Source organism: Microcaecilia unicolor, chromosome 1 (assembly GCF_901765095.1).
Source record: "Microcaecilia unicolor chromosome 1, aMicUni1.1, whole genome shotgun sequence".
In the NCBI taxonomy this organism is placed as follows: Eukaryota; Metazoa; Chordata; class Amphibia; order Gymnophiona; family Siphonopidae; genus Microcaecilia; species Microcaecilia unicolor.
The window spans coordinates 398,744,494-398,762,073 of NC_044031.1; the positions used below are offsets into that span (position 1 = coordinate 398,744,494).

At 44.8% G+C, this 17,580-nt stretch overlaps 1 protein-coding gene across 2 annotated transcripts in view; it reads left to right on the top strand.

The window, feature by feature from the left end:
- PHACTR1 (phosphatase and actin regulator 1) overlaps positions 1–17,580 on the top strand; it is a 436,304-nt gene that overhangs the window by 350,063 nt on the left and 68,661 nt on the right. For both annotated transcript variants that reach the window (XM_030211092.1, XM_030211101.1), the window contains exons 6-8: positions 3,796–4,117; positions 11,011–11,219; positions 12,055–12,211. In XM_030211092.1, the coding sequence (XP_030066952.1) occupies positions 3,796–4,117; positions 11,011–11,219; positions 12,055–12,211 (688 nt within the window). The remainder of the gene's footprint in view (positions 1–3,795; positions 4,118–11,010; positions 11,220–12,054; positions 12,212–17,580) is intronic.

Below are 17,580 nucleotides of genomic sequence, written 5' to 3' on the forward strand. Positions count from 1 at the left end.
CCCCCTGCAGACTATCAGTTGGCGCCCCCCCCTGGTGAAAATGATCAGCCCCCCCCCCCCCCCCCCCCGGTGAAAATGATCGCTCACCACTTGCTACACTGACAGGAATTGTCAGCAATATTCTTAGAAACAAATTGCTATACATTGCAAAATAAGATACCAGATGTAAATTCTCAAAGTAGACATATTCCAAATGCTAAAATGAAAATAAAATGATTTTTTTCTACCTTTGTTGTCTGGTGACTTTCTTTTTCCGATCATGCTGGCCAGTATCTGAGTCTGCTGCTATCTGTCCTCTTAACTCCATTTCCAGGGCTTCCTTTCCATTTATTTCTTTACTTTTCTCCTTTCTTCTTCATTTCTTGCTCTATATCCATTTCTCCTCTCTCCCTGGGTCCTGCCCTCCCATCCATGTCCATTCTTGTCCCTCTCTGCCCTTCCCTCCTCCATCCATAGCCAGCAATCCTCCTCTCCCCTCCATTTCCAGCAAATTGTCCTCTTCCTGGGCCCCCATGTCCATCCTTGTCCCTCTCTGCCCTTCCCTCCTCCATCCATAGCCAGCAATCCTCCTCTCTCTCCCCTCCCCTCCATTTCCAGCAAATTGTCCTCTCCCTGGGCCCCCATGTCCATCCTTGTCCCTCTCTGCCCTTCCCTCCTCCATCCATAGCCAGCAATCCTCCTCTCTCTCCCCTCCCTTCCATTTCCAGCAAATTGTCTTCTCCCTTCACGCGATTCACGAACCGCTTCTTAGCACTGCTTAAAAAAAAAAAAATTACACGTCAGCAGGAACAGGCTGCTTCAGCCCATCCCAGGGGCCTTCCTTCAGCGTGTTCCGCCCCTGAGGGCTGAAGGAAGGCTCCTGGGATTGGCTGAAGCAGCCTGTTCCTGCTGACGTGTAAATTTTTTTTTAAGCAGTGCTAAGCGGCAGCGCGGTTCGCAAATCGCGTGAAGTGGGGGGTGGGACGACGCAACGGCAACGAAGAGGTCGCAGCAGCGTCAGCATAGGCGGTCGGTGGCCCAACTGTTTGGGGAGGCTAAAGGGGGCGGGGTTATGGGTGGTACCAGGGGGCGGGGCTTACATCCATAATTGTCCGACAACACACAGGAAAAATAAATAAAAGTAAAATAGTCACAATTAATACCTTTAACAATTCAACATCAGATCCTCCAAAATATTATAAAACTATGTCTGATGTTATGACAAACTAAAATGAATTTAAAGTGTTGATGTCACCTTAGTACGGCCAACACACAATCTTTCCACTGCAAAACACTATACACAAACTTGTGCAAAAACACACTCAGAAACTTACCAAATCATAACAGCACTAATTCCAAGGACAGGACGAGCTACAATCTTATGCGTGGAAAAGCAGCACTGTAATTACACCAGGCTCTAAAACACCAATACACTACCTAGTGAAAAAAACAAAACCAAAAGGGCTGCAAATAGTACACGCTAGCAGAATACTGCACCTTGATCACACATGAAAAACACATGACAACAGATATGACAAAAGGAACTAGAAATCAAAAGATATGAAGGCAAAATTATGAACTGGAAAATTACCTCAAGAAGTCAGACTTGGCATGCAGCAATACTAGAGAAATTGAAACTTACGTGCAAAATATCACAGATGCACATTTCCAAAAGCTGACATATTCCAATTAATACATTCTGAATAAAATACTTTTTTCTACCTTTGTTTTCTGAGCATTTAGTTTTTCTATTCGCTTTGGTCCCAGTGTCGTCTGTTTTATGGTGTCTTCTTTCCATTTGATATTCTTTCACTCACCATCCTCCTGTGTCCTTATGCGTTCTGTCTACCATCTGTGGCACCCTGTCCCTATCCTTCCTCCAGTTGCAGCATCTGCCCTCAAAGCGTTTCAATCCAGTCCTTAAATTCAGCAGTTTCCCCTCCATCCATATTCAGCATTTCTCCTCACTCCCCTCCCCTCCATTCATCCATCCATCCGTGTCCAGCAACTCTCCTCCCTCCCCTGTCCTCCATCCATATCTAGCAAATCTCCTTTCTCCCCGGTTCTTCCATCCATCCATCTAGCAAATCTCCTCTCTCCCCTGACCCCTCCATCCTTCCATATCTAGCAATTCTCCTCTCTCCCCTGCCCTCCCCTACATGTCCAGTCCAATGATTTCTCTTCTCTCCCGTCCCGTCTATCCCCCCTCTCCTCATCCTTCCATCCGTTTTCCCTCTTTATCTCCCCATCCTTCTGTCTTCCTCTTCCCTCTTTCTCTCCATGTCCTTCCATTCGTCTACCCCCTCTCCCGATCCTGCCATCCAACATCTACCCCCTCTCTCCCAATCCTTCCATCCAGTGTCTCTCTCTCTCTCTATCCCCTTTTCCATCCAGTGTCTCTCTCTCTACCCTTTTCCATTCATCATGCCCCCCTCTCTCTCCCCATCCTTCAATGTTTCTCCTCCTGTTAGTTTCTCTCTCCCTTCCAGTGTCTTCCCTCTTTCACCCCCCCCTCCCATTTTCTCCTCATTTTAAGCAGCTTCTCCCTTTCTCCAGGACTCCAGCCCTTCTCCATGTCCCCTCCTTCTCTCCCCATCTTCCCACTCTCTCCATTATACCTGCCTAGTGCCTCTCGCTCCCCCTTCCACCCGGTATTAATTTGTTGGCCACTGCTGCTGCTTCTCCTCTTCAGCAGCAGCAGCGCCCCGAGTCCAGACAAAAAAAAAAAAAGGTAGCACGCGTTACACGAATCAGCTGGGAGGACCTACACCACACGCAGCTTCAACCGCTTTGGAGCCCCCAGGAGCAACAGTTGGCTGCTGGAACAAGCGCGGGGCTGTACCGTAGCAGCTTTCAGCATGGGCTATCGGCACTGCAGCCGCTCCTCTCTGTCCCCGGAGCAGAGCAGGAAGTCGATGTCAACTTCCTTCCTGCTCCTCCAGGGGCAGAGAGGGGAGCGGCTGCAGCGCAGACAGCCCATGCTTGAAGGCTGCCACGGCCCCGCTCTTGCTTCTTTTTTTTGTTTTATCGCGCGACTCGCGCTGAAGAGGAGACTTTCTTCCCACTTTGCCGGCCCAGACTCGGGAGTGCGGGAGACTCCGGACTTCGCAGGTCTGGATGAGCGGGCCTCGGGCCTGGAGGGAAAGTGGCTACGTTTGGGGGGGGGAGGCAATGCAGCATGGGCGGGAAAGGTCACAGCTGGGCTGGGGAGGCTTAGCCTCCCCAAGCCTCTTATACGGGGCGCCTATGCAGCATCAGTGAAAGCGGAGCGCTGCCGACGTTTACCTTCCCTTGCACTCATTGGTTCCCTCAGTGTCCGCCTTCTTCTGACGTCAGAAGAACGCGGGACACTGAGAGAACCAATGAGTGCAAGGGAAGGGAGACGTCGGCAGCGCTTTCACTGACGCTGCTGCGACCAGGTAAAAAGATTTAAAGGCCTCGCGGGGCGAGAGTAAGCACCGCGGCGGCGCCCTCCAGAGGTGGGCGCCCCCCTGCGGCGCTTACCCCGCTTACCGCATCGGCACGGCCCTGGAGTGACCCACACAGGACATGAATTACAGATTCAGCACTGCTTCTCCTATCCCAGCAAAATTTTACTTAAACTAAATGCCTTCAGCATGCAGCGCTTATTACATAGCATTGTTATTGGTCACAGGACTAGGCTGATCCAATTACTAAAGCATATTGTACTGGCAGTGTCCATGTCATAGTTCCAAACAAAATAGGCATTGTGGTCATATTTGCAAATGTACCTCACAGAAAGAAAACTATTGTTTCCCACTGGAGATTTATTTTTATCTTATTCTTACGTTTTAGACTCTGGTGCTCCTGTAAAATTGCCTTGTATGCCAGGAAAGCTTTCACCTCCTCTACCTCCAAAGAAAATTATGATTTGCATGCCATTAGGAGGGCCTGACCACATCCTCGCTTCCTACGCCAGTCAGAAGAGCTCACAGCAACATCACCACACAGTACTTCCGTCCCAGCTAGCAGCCCATCAACACCAGTTTCAGTATGGCAGCCAACACCTGTCTACCGGATCCAGCTCGGTATCGATACATCCTTCCAAACCCCCTGGCTGCAGAGTCATAGAGGAACTCAACAAGACTCTGGCCATGACCATGCAGAGGCTGGAAAGGTAACTGATTGATGATCTGTCACTCCTGCAGTGTGTATTTGTGTGAAATCTGAGGGTAGAAAAATGTTTCTTTCTAAATGCTCGGTTTTGTCCTTTTGATAGAAAGACATTGCATAGAATGTTACCTGAAAGTCCTTCTCTGAAATGGAAGCAGTCATTTCTGACTTATTTGCCAGTATTTTTGTCCTTGCTTAAATTTAGATATTTTGAGAAGCAAGGACAAAAATACTGGCAAATAAGTCAGAAATGACTGCTTCCATTTCAGAGAAGGACTTTCAGGTAACATTCTATTCAATGTCTTTCTATCATATTGCCCGTCCCGCTTAAAGTGCTACAAACTTTAAATTAAGTTTGTAGCACTTTAAGCGGGAAATTTTGACTGCCATAAGATACTACTACTACTATTTATCATTTCTATAGCACTACAAGGCATATGCAGCACTGTACACCATACACAAAAAGACAGTCCCTGCTCAAAGAGCTTACAATCAAGATAAGACAGGCAAACAGACAGAACGATTAAGCGTAAGGGAATAAATAGGTGATACTGCCTTGGTAAGAGGGCAGGAGGTGCCATCATTATTCAGGGAGTCATGACCAAATGGCCTGTGAGAGGCTTCTGGAAGAATATCATGTTACTTAATGGTTACTGTACCTAACGAGCCTGTTACCCACAGGCCCACACTAGTATGTCAGATGTGTGGGTGAGAAATCTTATAAAAAGAGCAATAAGTACTGCTGGGAGAATCAAGTGTATATTAGATCATTTTATAATTGTTAACTTTTTTGCATAACTCACTCTAAATGTGCTGACTAATTTTTGCAAGAGGAAGAAGTCATTTTTTAGATAGGTGCTTTATGGTTTTAGAAAAGTATGTTTTTCACATAACCAGCTGAGTGGAGTCATGTTTTCATATGAATATTTGCTTCTTGCTTATTGAGGATGTGTTGCTTTTGTGTTGATAATTGTGGTGAATCTGTCTTTCATATTACTACTACTACTACTACTATTTAGCATTTCTATAGCGCTACAAGGTGTACGCAGCGCTGCACAAACATAGAAGAAAGACAGTCCCTGCTCAAACAGCTTACAATCTAATAGACAAAAAATAAAGTAATCAAATCAATTAATGTGTACAGGAAGGAGGAGAGGAGGTTACAAGTGGTTACGAGTCAAAAGCAATGTTAAAGAGGTGGGCTTTCAGTCTAGATTTAAAGGTGGCCAAGGATAGGACAAGACGTAGGGGCTCAGGAAGTTTATTCCAGGCGTAGGGTGCAGCGAGACAGAAGGCGCGAAGTCTGGAGTTGGCAGTAGTAGAGAAGGGAACAGATAAGAAGGATTTATCCATGGAGCGGAGTGCACAATATATGGTTAAAACTCTAGAAGTAAGTTAAGTCAAAGCATTTATTGTAAGCTTAGTGAATTACATATAACAATTCTGAAGGGGGCAGAGGGTTTGTAGGCTTGAGACATCAAAGTTACTGTCATCTAAATGACTCTGGTGATCTTAATCATTTCTCAGCCTTTGGCTGCGAGGATCATTTTTCAACTGCCTAGTGGGCCACTCTCAAAGTTCGCAATTGCATGCTCCAAAGGGAGACATATGCCCTGGCCAAAGATTATGAGGAAGGGGGATTTTAAAATAGAGATAGAATGCCCAGATGGTTCCAAAAGGAAGGCTAATAGCACCAGATACTAGCCCTGGAAGTACAAAGAAACTGGCGAACAAATATTTTTTTAAAATGTAACATAGTAAATGACAGCAGATAAAAACCTGAATGGTTCAGCCAGTCTGCCCAACACACACTCATTATCAAGTCATGATTAAACTAGCAATGAATATGATATAAAATACTTAATCATTGTCTCTCTCTGGCATTTCTGGGACATACATAGACCGTTGAAACCTCTCCTGCCTGCTTAAATCGCCTTGAATATCGGGCCCAAAGTGTAAATTAGATTGTTTTCTTCCATTTGAATCTAACTCATGCCTTTTCAGTGGTAGCTCAAGGTGAATTATATTCAGATACAAAAGGTATTCCCTGTGTACAGAGGGCATACAATTTAAGGCAGTGATTTTCAACTGGTGTGCTGTGGATGGTCCGCAGGACTCAGTGACTATCAGGGATCCCCAAGCCACACCAGCTGAAGACATCCCTGAAGGTGCCCAGAAGCTCCTAAGCACAGCTCGGTAGTCAGCAGCTGCTTCCTGAGCTGCCGACACCGATACTCTACACATGCTCAATTTTCACACATACACAGAATACCAGCATATGGGGCATCTTCAGCTAGCAGGGCTTGAGGATCCCTGCCAGCTCAGGTACTTGCAGTTTGGAACTTGTTTCAGTAATATACACAGTGCCTATACACTTTAGATTGATGTCCCTCTTTCACTGTCAGTTGGTGTACCTCAGGGATCTGTCCTGGGACCACTTCTTTTCTCCATCTATACTTCTTCCCTTGGTACTCTGATCGTATCCCATGGTTTTCAGTATCATCTTTACGCTGATGACTCCCAGATCTACCTCTCCACACCAGAAATCTCAGCCGAAATCCAGGCCAAAGTATCAGCCTGCCTGTCTGACATTGCTGCCTGGATGTCTCAGCGCCATCTGAAAGTAAACTTGGCCAAGACTGAGCTTCTCATCTTTCCCCCTAAACCAATCTCTCCTCCTCCCCCATTCTCTATTTCTGTGGATAACACTCTCATCCTTCCTGTCTCATCAGCTCCTAACCTTGGGGTCATAGTAGAGGAGTGGCCTAGTGGTTAGGGTGGTGGACTTTGGTCCTGAAGAACTGAGTTCAATTCCTGGCACAGGTAGCTCCTTGTGACTCTGGGCAAGTCACTTAACCCTCCATTGCCCGCCGCATTGAGCCTGCCATGAGTGGGAAAGCATGGGGTACAAATGTAACAAAAAAATAATAAAATCATCAACTCCTTCCTCTCCTTCTCTGCACATATTCAGCAGACTGCTAAAACCTGTCATTTCTTTCTCTATAATATCACCAAAATTTGCCCTTTCCTTTCTGAGCACACTACCAGAACCCTCATCCACACTCTTATCACCTCTTGCTTAGACTATTGCAACTTGCATCTCACAGGTCTCCCACTTAAACATCCTCTTCAATCTGTTCAAAATTCTGCTGCATGACTAATATTCTGCCAGTGTCGTTATTTTTTTTACTTTCTTTTTGTTACATTTGTACCCCGCGCTTTCCCACTCATGGCAGGCTCAATGCGGCTTACAAGGGGCAATGGAGGGTTAAGTGACTTGCCCAGAGTCACAAGGAGCTGCCTGTGCCTGAAGTGGGAATCGAAATCAGTTCCTCAGTTCCCCAGGACCAAAGTCCACCACCCTAACCACTAGGCTCATATTAGCCCTCTCCTCAAGTCACTTCACTGGCTTCCTATCCGTTTCCGCATACAGTTCAAACTCCTCTTATTGACTTATAAGTGCATTCAATCTGCAGCTCCTCAGTACCTCTCCATTCTCATCTCTCCCTACATTCCTCCCCGGGAACTCCGTTCACTGGGTAAATCTCTCTTATCTGCACCCTTCTCCTCCACCGCTAACTCCAGACTCCGTTCCTTTTATCTTGCTGCACCATATGCCTGGAATAGACTTCCTGAGCCAGTACGTCAAGCTCCATCTCTGGCCATCTTCAAATCTAAGCTAAAAGCCCACATTTTTGATGTTGCTTTTAACTCCTAACCCTTATTCACTTGTTCAGAATCCTTATTTTATCATCCTCACTTTAATATTCCCTTATCTCTTATTTGACCTGTTTGTCTGTCCTTATTAGATTGTAAGCTCTGTCGAGCAGGGACTGTCTCATCATGTTCAAATGTACAGCACTGTGTACGTCTTGTAGCGCTTTAGAAATGATAAGTAGTAGTAGTGGATAGTTTATGTAAACTAACATGTGGCTGTACGTATGTGCTATGTGTCCTGTATGTGTGCTGATGGAACATTATTTAGATTTCAAGTGAAAAACCAAAAGATAGGGTGCCAAACATCAGATGACTCTAGTGAAACTGCTTCCCTTGTAAAGAACTACTACTACTACTTATCATTTCTATAGTGCTACAAGGCATACGCAGCGCTGTACACCATACACAAAAAGACAAAGAAGTAATGAGATCTAACCAGTGCATTTTTTTCTAGCGAAAAAGGTGCTGGTACTCAAATGCCAGGCCACCCTTCAGGGGTGGGGAGATCACTGAGGGACCCACCCCACAATAGCCAGGCCCCCTGCAGCCAGTCAAAGAATCTATAATATAGCAGAATAATATGGCAGAATAGGTGTAGAGCCTGAGCTCTTTCATTATATCTTGGGGACCATGGGTCAAATTTAGCAGACAATGGAAAAGGTGCTGGTACTCAGTACCCCCAAGTACCCCCTCAAAAAAAGCCCTGGATCGAATAATACATGTCTGATCAGTTTTACCACATTTTGTGGTAATACATTTTAATTATTTATGTAGAGCAGTGTTCTTCAATGCAAGGCCGGGGGGCCAATGACAGCCCCTGAAGACCACTGGGGCTGCCCTCATCATCATTCTGGGGATTTTTTCTCCTATACTCTGCATCTCTACCCAAGCTCATGACAGAAAGGCGGAAGTGGATGGGAGGAAGAGCCAAATGCTTGATGGCATTCCTCAGTAGACAATAAATGTTTTTGGAAATGCCCCAATTAGGGGCGTAGCCAGACCTCAACATTTGGGGGTACCAGAGCCCAAAGTGGGGGGGAACAGTTTGGCCCGCCCCTGCTGCAACCCCACATACCTTGGCTGGCAAGGGTCCCCAACCCCCACCAGCTGAAGCCTTTCTCCTGCACTGTTCTCTGCACATTGCCTGCCCTGCTTCCTCTCATAGCACATGTATGCACTAAAACCGAGCATGCACGTGATGTGAGAGGAAGCAGGGCAGGCAATGTGCAGAGAACAGCACTGGAGAAAGGCTTCAGCTGGCGGAGGTTGGGGACCCCCGTCAGCCAAACCAGTGGCCCTGGATCCAATTTGGGGGGCCCAGGCCCCCAAGTGAGTCCCCCTGTATCTACACCACTGCACCTTATACAAAGTTTGAAGGAAGGATGGTGGGGTGGATTTCACCAACACACACTGATCAGCAGTGTTGAGGCCTTGCATAGGAAGATATTTAGTGGCTGTCTTTCAGCTCAATTGGATCAAAAGTGGCCCAATTTAAAAATTAGTGAAGACCACTGATATAAAGTATAATCACGTATACTGTGTCATGTTACTGCAAAATTAGAAGAAGTCAAGGTTTACTGTAAAAGTTAAGATGCATCAGTTTGTTTTTATGTATTTTGTGTCTGGTCACTATAAATTACATGCTGAAGACTGTGCAAATGCACTTTGAAACAAATCTCATCTGAAGCAGGCATAACTCAGTCTGAAACTTTCTTTTTTGTTATTATTGTTACTGGAAGGTTTATGTATTTGCTCTAAGACTGTATGGTTGTGAATGCTTTATTGTAACCCACCCTGGGTTCTTTTGATAGACCAGATTAAATATTGAAAAAATAAATAAGTTTAGTTTACATATTTACTTCTCAACTTTTCACAGACTCACCGAATGCAGTGTTCATATTGCAAGGGCCAGGCCCGATGTATCTAGGAGATAGGCTTTCATGGTATAAGCCAATGAGGGATTAAACCAAGTCTGGACACTTTACTGGCTGGTTCCTCCATGTGGGAATTGAAGCAAGTCCATGTTAGGAGTAGAAACCCTTTAGTTGCAGTATCTTTACTTTGAAATAGTTTGCATGTGGAGATCAGGTTGGACTCTAACTACAGTACTTTGTCTTCCACATAAAGATCAAAACTAGGCACTGAAGGGGCATTTAGAAGAACAGGTCTGATAATGTCAACATACCTATAACCTAAGAGGATCAGGTTGAATATATTGGTATTTGAGGGGTTAAAAGATGTCAGTCATTTCCATTATTGGATCATGCATTGTGGCTTGGGGATAGCTTGGTACTGCTGATAATAGCTTGCTGTGTTTTAAGTCCTTAAGTTAAATGGAAGGTGTTGGGTGTTTTGTGAGCAGCAAGGTCATTCGCATCAGATATATAGATGACATGGGGCTCCGAGCTGTGTGCGTTTACTTTCTGTGTCTTTTACCTATGTTGTATGTTTTAGGTTGTGGAGAGTAATTCTGTAAAGGGGCACTACAGGTGCCCATGTGGAGCCTGAAGGAAAGCAAGGGCCTACTTTATAGAACACTAGCATAGCAGAGAAAACACACACATATATTTTAGAAGTGACCATTTGCATCAGCCATAGAGCTGGTGTAAATGCTCATGCCTGGATTGTGAAAGAACGCGAGTAAATTGTAATATTCCAGAATTTATGTGTGTAACTGTGTACTATGCCCATGTAAATGCTCACCTGTAAAATACACACTATTGAAGATTGACGCATCCTTACGAATGACGGTTAGCCAGAAACTGCTCGTTTAAGTGTGTAAGTGCCTAGCAAACCGGCATTTAATCACATTTTTGCCCCCAATGTCTAGGCAGTTCTTTACAGTATCACCCTTTTAGCGCTCCGGATGACTGGCTCAATGAGGAAGGCAGTGTATCAGTTTCAATAAATAAATCTCAGATCTATTCTCCAACCAAACACACCATGTTTCTTGCTGAGTATCAAATATCATCAAAAGCACCTCCTTCCAAGGTGGTGTAAATCTAGGTTTTTGGGTCAGTTGAAATTGTTCCTTATTTTTCATCTTCATTTCTACCTGACTCTCTTATCACAATTTTTGTTTTGTTTTTTATTTGTAGGAGAAAGATCTAGCCATTCCTAATTTTAGAGAATTCTCTCCAGTTTTGATCATACGGTTGCTTTTCTTCTGTCTTCTTTCAGCTCTGGCTTACACACTGGTGACTGTGTCACAAAAACAGGACCTGGAAGCATTTTGGACATGAGACAAGTGCCAACTGTTGTGATTGAATGCGATGACGATAAAGAAAATGTGCCTCATGAATCTGGCTATGAAGACTCTTCTTGCCTGTATACAAGAGAAGATGAGGATGATGAAGAGGATGAAGATGACGATGGCTCATTATACACAAGTAAGATTAAGTCTCATGTGGCTTTGCTTTTCATTCTCTTTTACAGTAGGATTTTGTGTAAAAGCGGCACCATTTATTAGCCCATTAAAGAATTGGATTATCACCTTTCCAATGTTTTAGCATGTGAGAAGGGATTCCAGAATCATTGCTGTGTTTATGATCATTCTCTGGTAGAACAATGGACAACCTATAGAGCTACAGAGTTTTTCCTTTCCTTATTTTATTTTGTGTGTGTGTGTCCAGCACAGGGCTAGCCCTACCACTAGGCCAACTAAGCTAGAGTGTCAGGCTTAGAGGGGTAGCAGTGCAGTGCCGGCACAGCCATCAAAGAGAGCAGCAAAGCAATCCTTTGAAGCCACTGTCAGCGGTGGGCTTTTGGGCACCCACCCTTGCTCACACTCAAGGCCTGTTGCATCCTGCCTCCAGTAGTGTGCATGCACGTTTGCTTAGCCCAACACTGTGCTGTATGTTCAGTGCAGGTTCAGCTGGCAATGACAGCAACAGTGGTGGTAGGAGAAGGGGAAAAGGAGGGGAGATGCTGGACTCATTGAGAAGGAAGGGAAGGAGAGAAATACTGGACACCTAGGGGAAATGGAAGGAGAAAGATGCTGGACACCTGGAATGGGTAAGAAAGGAGAGATCCTGAAGACATTGGGGAATGGAAAGGGAGATGCTGGACTCCATGGGTGGGGGAAGTTGGGGCAGTGGCACATGTTTGCTTAAAGCGTCAGATACCCTAGGGCTGACCCTGGTCTAGGACAAATTTTTCATACCTCTGTACATGCTTTCATTCAATGTTGATGTCTCTTGACAGTCTATCTTCATGTCTCCTTAGGTTCTCTGGCACTGAAGGTTCTCAGAAAGGACTCTTTGGCCATCAAGCTCAGCAATAGGCCTTCCAAGAGGGAGCTGGAGGAGAAGAACATTCTCCCCATGCAGACTGATGAGGAGAGACTAGAAATGAGGCAGCAAATCGGAACCAAACTAACCAGGTAAGCTCACTAACTACTGAGGCAGGGCTGTCCCAGAATACCCACACCTGTTAGCCTGCATCCGTACATTAGAACGGGAATTTCTGTAACTAGGTTTGATGAATAAGAAGGCTTGAAATAAGTGAACTACCAGAGCTCCATAAAAATCCAAGGGCTAGATTCCTTCATTACCACACACATATACATTATTAACAGTAGGGCCCATTTTATGGCATAGGAACTATGTACTGGTACTTTACTTTATCTAGGACTTATATTACTCTCACACCTAGAAAAATGTTTGGAGTGGATTCCAGTAAAAAAAAAACAGTAAGGTACAATGCAGTAAAAAAAAGAGGGCCTCGGTGTGCGGCAAAAATACATACTGCTGCTAGTGCAGGGCCCCCTTTACCACAGCTTGGTAAAAGGGCCCCTTAGGGACCTAAATTTAGGCCTTCATGGGTCAAAACTTAAATTCTGCAGTCAGCATTTTGTTTTTGTTTTTTATCTTCTACGGTCTGTGCCCTGAGAAAGGCAAGAACAAATACAACTCGGGTATACATATAAAGTATCACATACCATATAAAATGAATTTATCTGTTGGGCAGACTGGATGGACCATACAGGTCTATATCTGCCGTCATTTACTATGTTACTATCCTGCTTATTTTCGAAGGAGAAGGGCGGCCATCTTCCAACACAAATCGGGAGATGGCCGGCCTTCTACTAATGCCGGCCAAATCGATATAATCGAAAGCTGATATTGGCCGGCTACAACTGGTTTCCGTCACAGGGCTGGCCAAAGTTCAAGGGAGCGTGTCGGCAGTGTACCGAAGCCAGGACGGGGGCGTGGTTAAGAGATGGCCGGCCTCAGCCAATAATGGAAAAAAGAAGGCCAGCCCTGACGAGTATTTGGCCGACTTTACTTGGTCCCTTTTTGTTCATGACCAAGCCTCGAAAAGGTGCCCAAACTGACCAGATGACCACTGGAGGGAATTGGGGATCACCTCCCCTTACTCCCCCAGTGGTCACCAACCCCCTCCCACCCCAAAAAAAAATTAAAACACATTTTTTTGCCAGCCTCAAATGTCATACCCAGCTCCATCACAGCACTATGCAGGTCCCTGGAGCAGTTTTTAGTGGGTACTGCAGTGCACTTCAGGCAGGCGGACCCAGGCCCATCCCCCCTTACCTGTTACACTTGTGGTGGTAAATGGGAGCCCTCCAAAACCCACCCGGAACCCACTGTACCCACATCTATGTGCCCCCCGTTACCCTTTAAGGGCTATGGTAGTGTTGTACAGTTGTGGGTAGTGGGTTTTGGGGGGCTCAGCACCCAAGGTAAGGGAGCTGTGCACCTGGAATCAATTTGTGAAGTCCACTGCAGTGCCCCCTAGGGTGCCCAGTTGGTGTCCTGGCATGTGAGGGGGACCAGTGCACTACAAATGCTGGCTCCTCCCACGACCAAATGGCTTGGATTTGGTCAGGTTTGAGATGGCCGCCATTAGTTTCCATTAACAGCTAAAACCAATGGCAGCCATCTCTAACACTGGAGATCTCTAAGGGCGGCCCAAATGTTGAGATTTGGCCAGCCCTGACTGTATTATCGAAACGAAAGGTGGCCGGCCATCTTGTTTCGATAATACAGTCGGGTACGCTGGTTGACGGGGCCGTCATTAGAGATGGCCACCCTTATAGATGGCCGCCCCCGTTCAATTATGCCCCTCCACGTTACTATGTTATGTCATATGCAGATTTTTTTTAATTCCAATGTTCTTTACTGGTATTAAGACAAAATATTAAGAAACAAAGCCAACAATGAACACTGCTGTGTGTTACCCATTTGCAGTTCTGTATTTCATGGAGCTTGAGAACATACAGGAGTTTTCTACAGGGTCGCAAATGTTTTCAGTTTACACAGGTTACCCCATCTTTCTGCTACTGTTTGCTATTATTTATGAATGTTAAACACACTTGCTTCCATCATCCATTGTACACACAGAAGAATTATCGTTCCAATTTCTGAGTATTAATTTTTAGAGCAATTCATAGTAATATAGTTTTGAATTCTTATCATCTATCTGCACCTGAGTTGACAGCAGGGGCGGACTGACAGTGGTCGGAGTCCCCAGACAGTAAAGGTCATTGAGCCCCCCCCCCCCCCCCCCCCAGCCACTGCCCACCTCCCTGGTCCTACTTTGAAGGTCCTGGTGTCTAGTGGCTTCTTCAGGAGCAGGAAAGAATCCCACTCTTTCCTGCCCACTTCCGCTACTCCGCCATGTTTTTCAAAATGGCTTCCGAGACTTACCACAGTAGTTTTGCAGGACTCAGCAGTCTCACGAGACTTCTGCAGCCTCAGCAGCCATTTTTAAAACACGCCAGTGCCACCAGGCAGAGTAGCGGCAGCGGCCAGGAAATAGTTGAGATTATTTCTTGCCCCCTGCAGAGGCCACTAGACCACCAGGCCCTTCAAGGTAGGACCAGGCAGGGCTGCAATGTGCTGTGGTGGTGGTGGGCAAATGGATAGAGGCTCTGGGCCCTCGGGCATGCCCGATTGCCCGAATGGTCAGTCCACCTCTGGTTGATAGGGACTTCCATACTGTCTTCTAATGTGAAAGGTATTGTATAGGATAGAATCTGAAATATTCGATGAAGAACAGTGACTGGGGTCCTTTTGCAAGGCTGTGTTAAGGGCTAACACTCACTTAACACAGCAAAAATAGCTGTAACACAGGATGCACTAAAGCATTCCATGTTAGTTTTGGCATATGTGTGTGCTAACTGCGTGGTAATTATTTTTTTGAGGGTGGTAATTACTTTTTTGAGGGGACTTAGGGACAGAGTGGGTGTTTCTGTGCTAACCAGTTAGTGTATCTACATTACCACAGACTAACTGGTTAGCTCATAATTAATGCTGAATCCCTTACCGCCTCCTAAATAGATGGCAGTAAGTGCTCCCATGGCAATTTATTAAAATGGCATTGTGCTAATGATAACATTAGTGGAGGAGTGGCCTAGTGGTTAGGGTGGTGGACTTTGGTCCTGAGAAACTGAGTTTGATTCCCACTTCAGGCACAGGCAGCTCCTTGTGACTCTGGGCAAGTCACTTAATCCTCCATTGCCCCATGTAAGCTGCATTGAGCCTGCCATGAGTGGGAAAGTGTGGGGTACAAATGTAACTAAAATAAATATTGGGGCAAAGAAATAGTATATGAGACCAGTGTATCAATTGCTGTGTTTAAGGCAGCAAGTGAGGTTAACAAATTTATCAGTGTTAGTCACCTTCACAGGAGCTCAAATAACTCAATGTGTAGTAAGACACATAAATACACAAGTATTGCCATACTGGGACAGACCAAAGGTCCATCAAGCCCAGCATACTGTTTCTAACAGTGGCCAATCCAGGTACCTGGCAAGATCCCAAAAAAGTAAAATACATTTTATGCTGCTTATCCTAGAAATAAGCAGTGAATTTTCCCAAGTCCCTTTAGGAAGCCATCCAAACCTTTTTTAAACCCCGCTAAGCTAATTGCTTTACTACATTCTCTGGCAACAAATTCCAGCGTTTAATTGCACTTCGAGTGAAGAAACATTTTCTCCGATTCATTTTAAATGTACTACCTTGTTGCTTCATTGTGTGCCCCTGGTCCTAGTATTTTTGGAAAGAGTAAACAAGTGATTCACGTCTACCCGTTCTACTCCACTCATTATTTTATAGACCTGTATCATATCTCCCCTCAGACATCTTTTCTCCAAGCTGAAGAGCCCTAGCCACTTCAGTCTTTCCTAATAGGGAAATCTTCCCATCCCCTTTATCATTTTCATCGCCCTTCTCTTTTGATTAGAATGATACAGGCAGACATAGATGTTCAGATCCGCAAGTCTCCAAATATTCCCATGTTTTGTAGACATGTTATCTATGCTTTCGGTCAACAATATAAACTCAGTTCTTGTCCTTCTACAGGGCGGTGATCACTTGGAAGAAATAATAGACTCTAGAGGCTGAGTGTCCTAAGAAAGCATGGGTAGTCTAGATGTGTTTTAATTCCCAGTCCTCGTCATTTAGGTTAAGGTCTGTAATTACTCTTTTCAAACTGTCTGGCCACAACTTTTAAATAAGTTATGGATATTCAGTGCCACTAGCCCCCTATTTCAGGGGTTCTCAACCCAGTTCTCGGGACACATCTAGCGGGTCAGGTTTTCAGGATACCCACAATGTATATGCATGAGATAAATTTGCATATCATGGAGGTAGAGCATGGAAATCTCTCTCATGCATATTCATTGTGGGTATCCTGAAAATCTGACTGGCTAGGTGTATACTGAGGACTGCGTTGAGAACACCTGCTCTAATTCTATAAATCTGTGTGTCCAACTTCATGCATACTCCCAAATTCTATATATCGCACCCAAATTTCCATACCCAACTTTTGTGCACACGTATAAATTGACTAATGAGCTTGAAAACATCAATAATTTAGTGCTAACAACAAATTATTGATGTTAACATTTGCATATGCATCTCACTGCATGCTTTCTATAAAACACGGCGCCAAACTTCAACCACACATATCTGAAAAGATAGCATGGCCAAGGCCATGTTGGGGGCATTCCAAAAAGTTTATTTATGCATTAATACCCCACATTTTTCCACCTGTTGGGAGGTTCAGTGTGGCTTGCAACAGTTCAGAGTAAATTGGATAAAGTTTAAAAGAACAATGTTACCATTTATAGAGAACAGTAAGGTTTACAATTGTCTTGTTTTTGATAGGTTGTAAGTGTTTGAGTGTTTGGAGTTTCGGAAGCCTAGGTCAGTTCTGTCCATTGTCATATTCCTGTAGTTTTTTCAGGAGACCTGCATGGCTAGGTTGGTTCAGCAGGAAGATATATTCTGAATAAATGGGCTTTCAGGTGTTTTCGAAAGACTAGGTAGTTGTCCATGAATTGTAGGTCTTTCAGTAGCCAGTAGCATATGTTGATTTGTATTTGCAACTAGGGAAGTGGAGGGTAATGCAGGATCTTGCTGAATTAGTTGCGTTATGGAATGGTAGGTCAGGTAAGCTGGTCATGTAGCCTGATGCGAGACCGAAGATTATTTTGTATGTCAGAGAACAGATTTTGAAGGATATGCACATCCTTCAAAATCTGTTCCCTGACATTGATTAGTAGCCAGTATAGTTTTTGGAGTAGGGATCTAGTGCTTTCATATCATTTTTTCCCTAGTATGAGTCTGGCTGCTGTGTTTTGTGCTGTTTGTAGTTTCTTTAAGATTTGGTCTTTCCAATCTGTGTAGATTCCATTGCAATAGTAAGACCATGGTTTGGATCAGGGTGTGGAATACATCTCTTGGGAAGTATTGTTTTATGCATTTAAGTTTCCATATTGTGTGA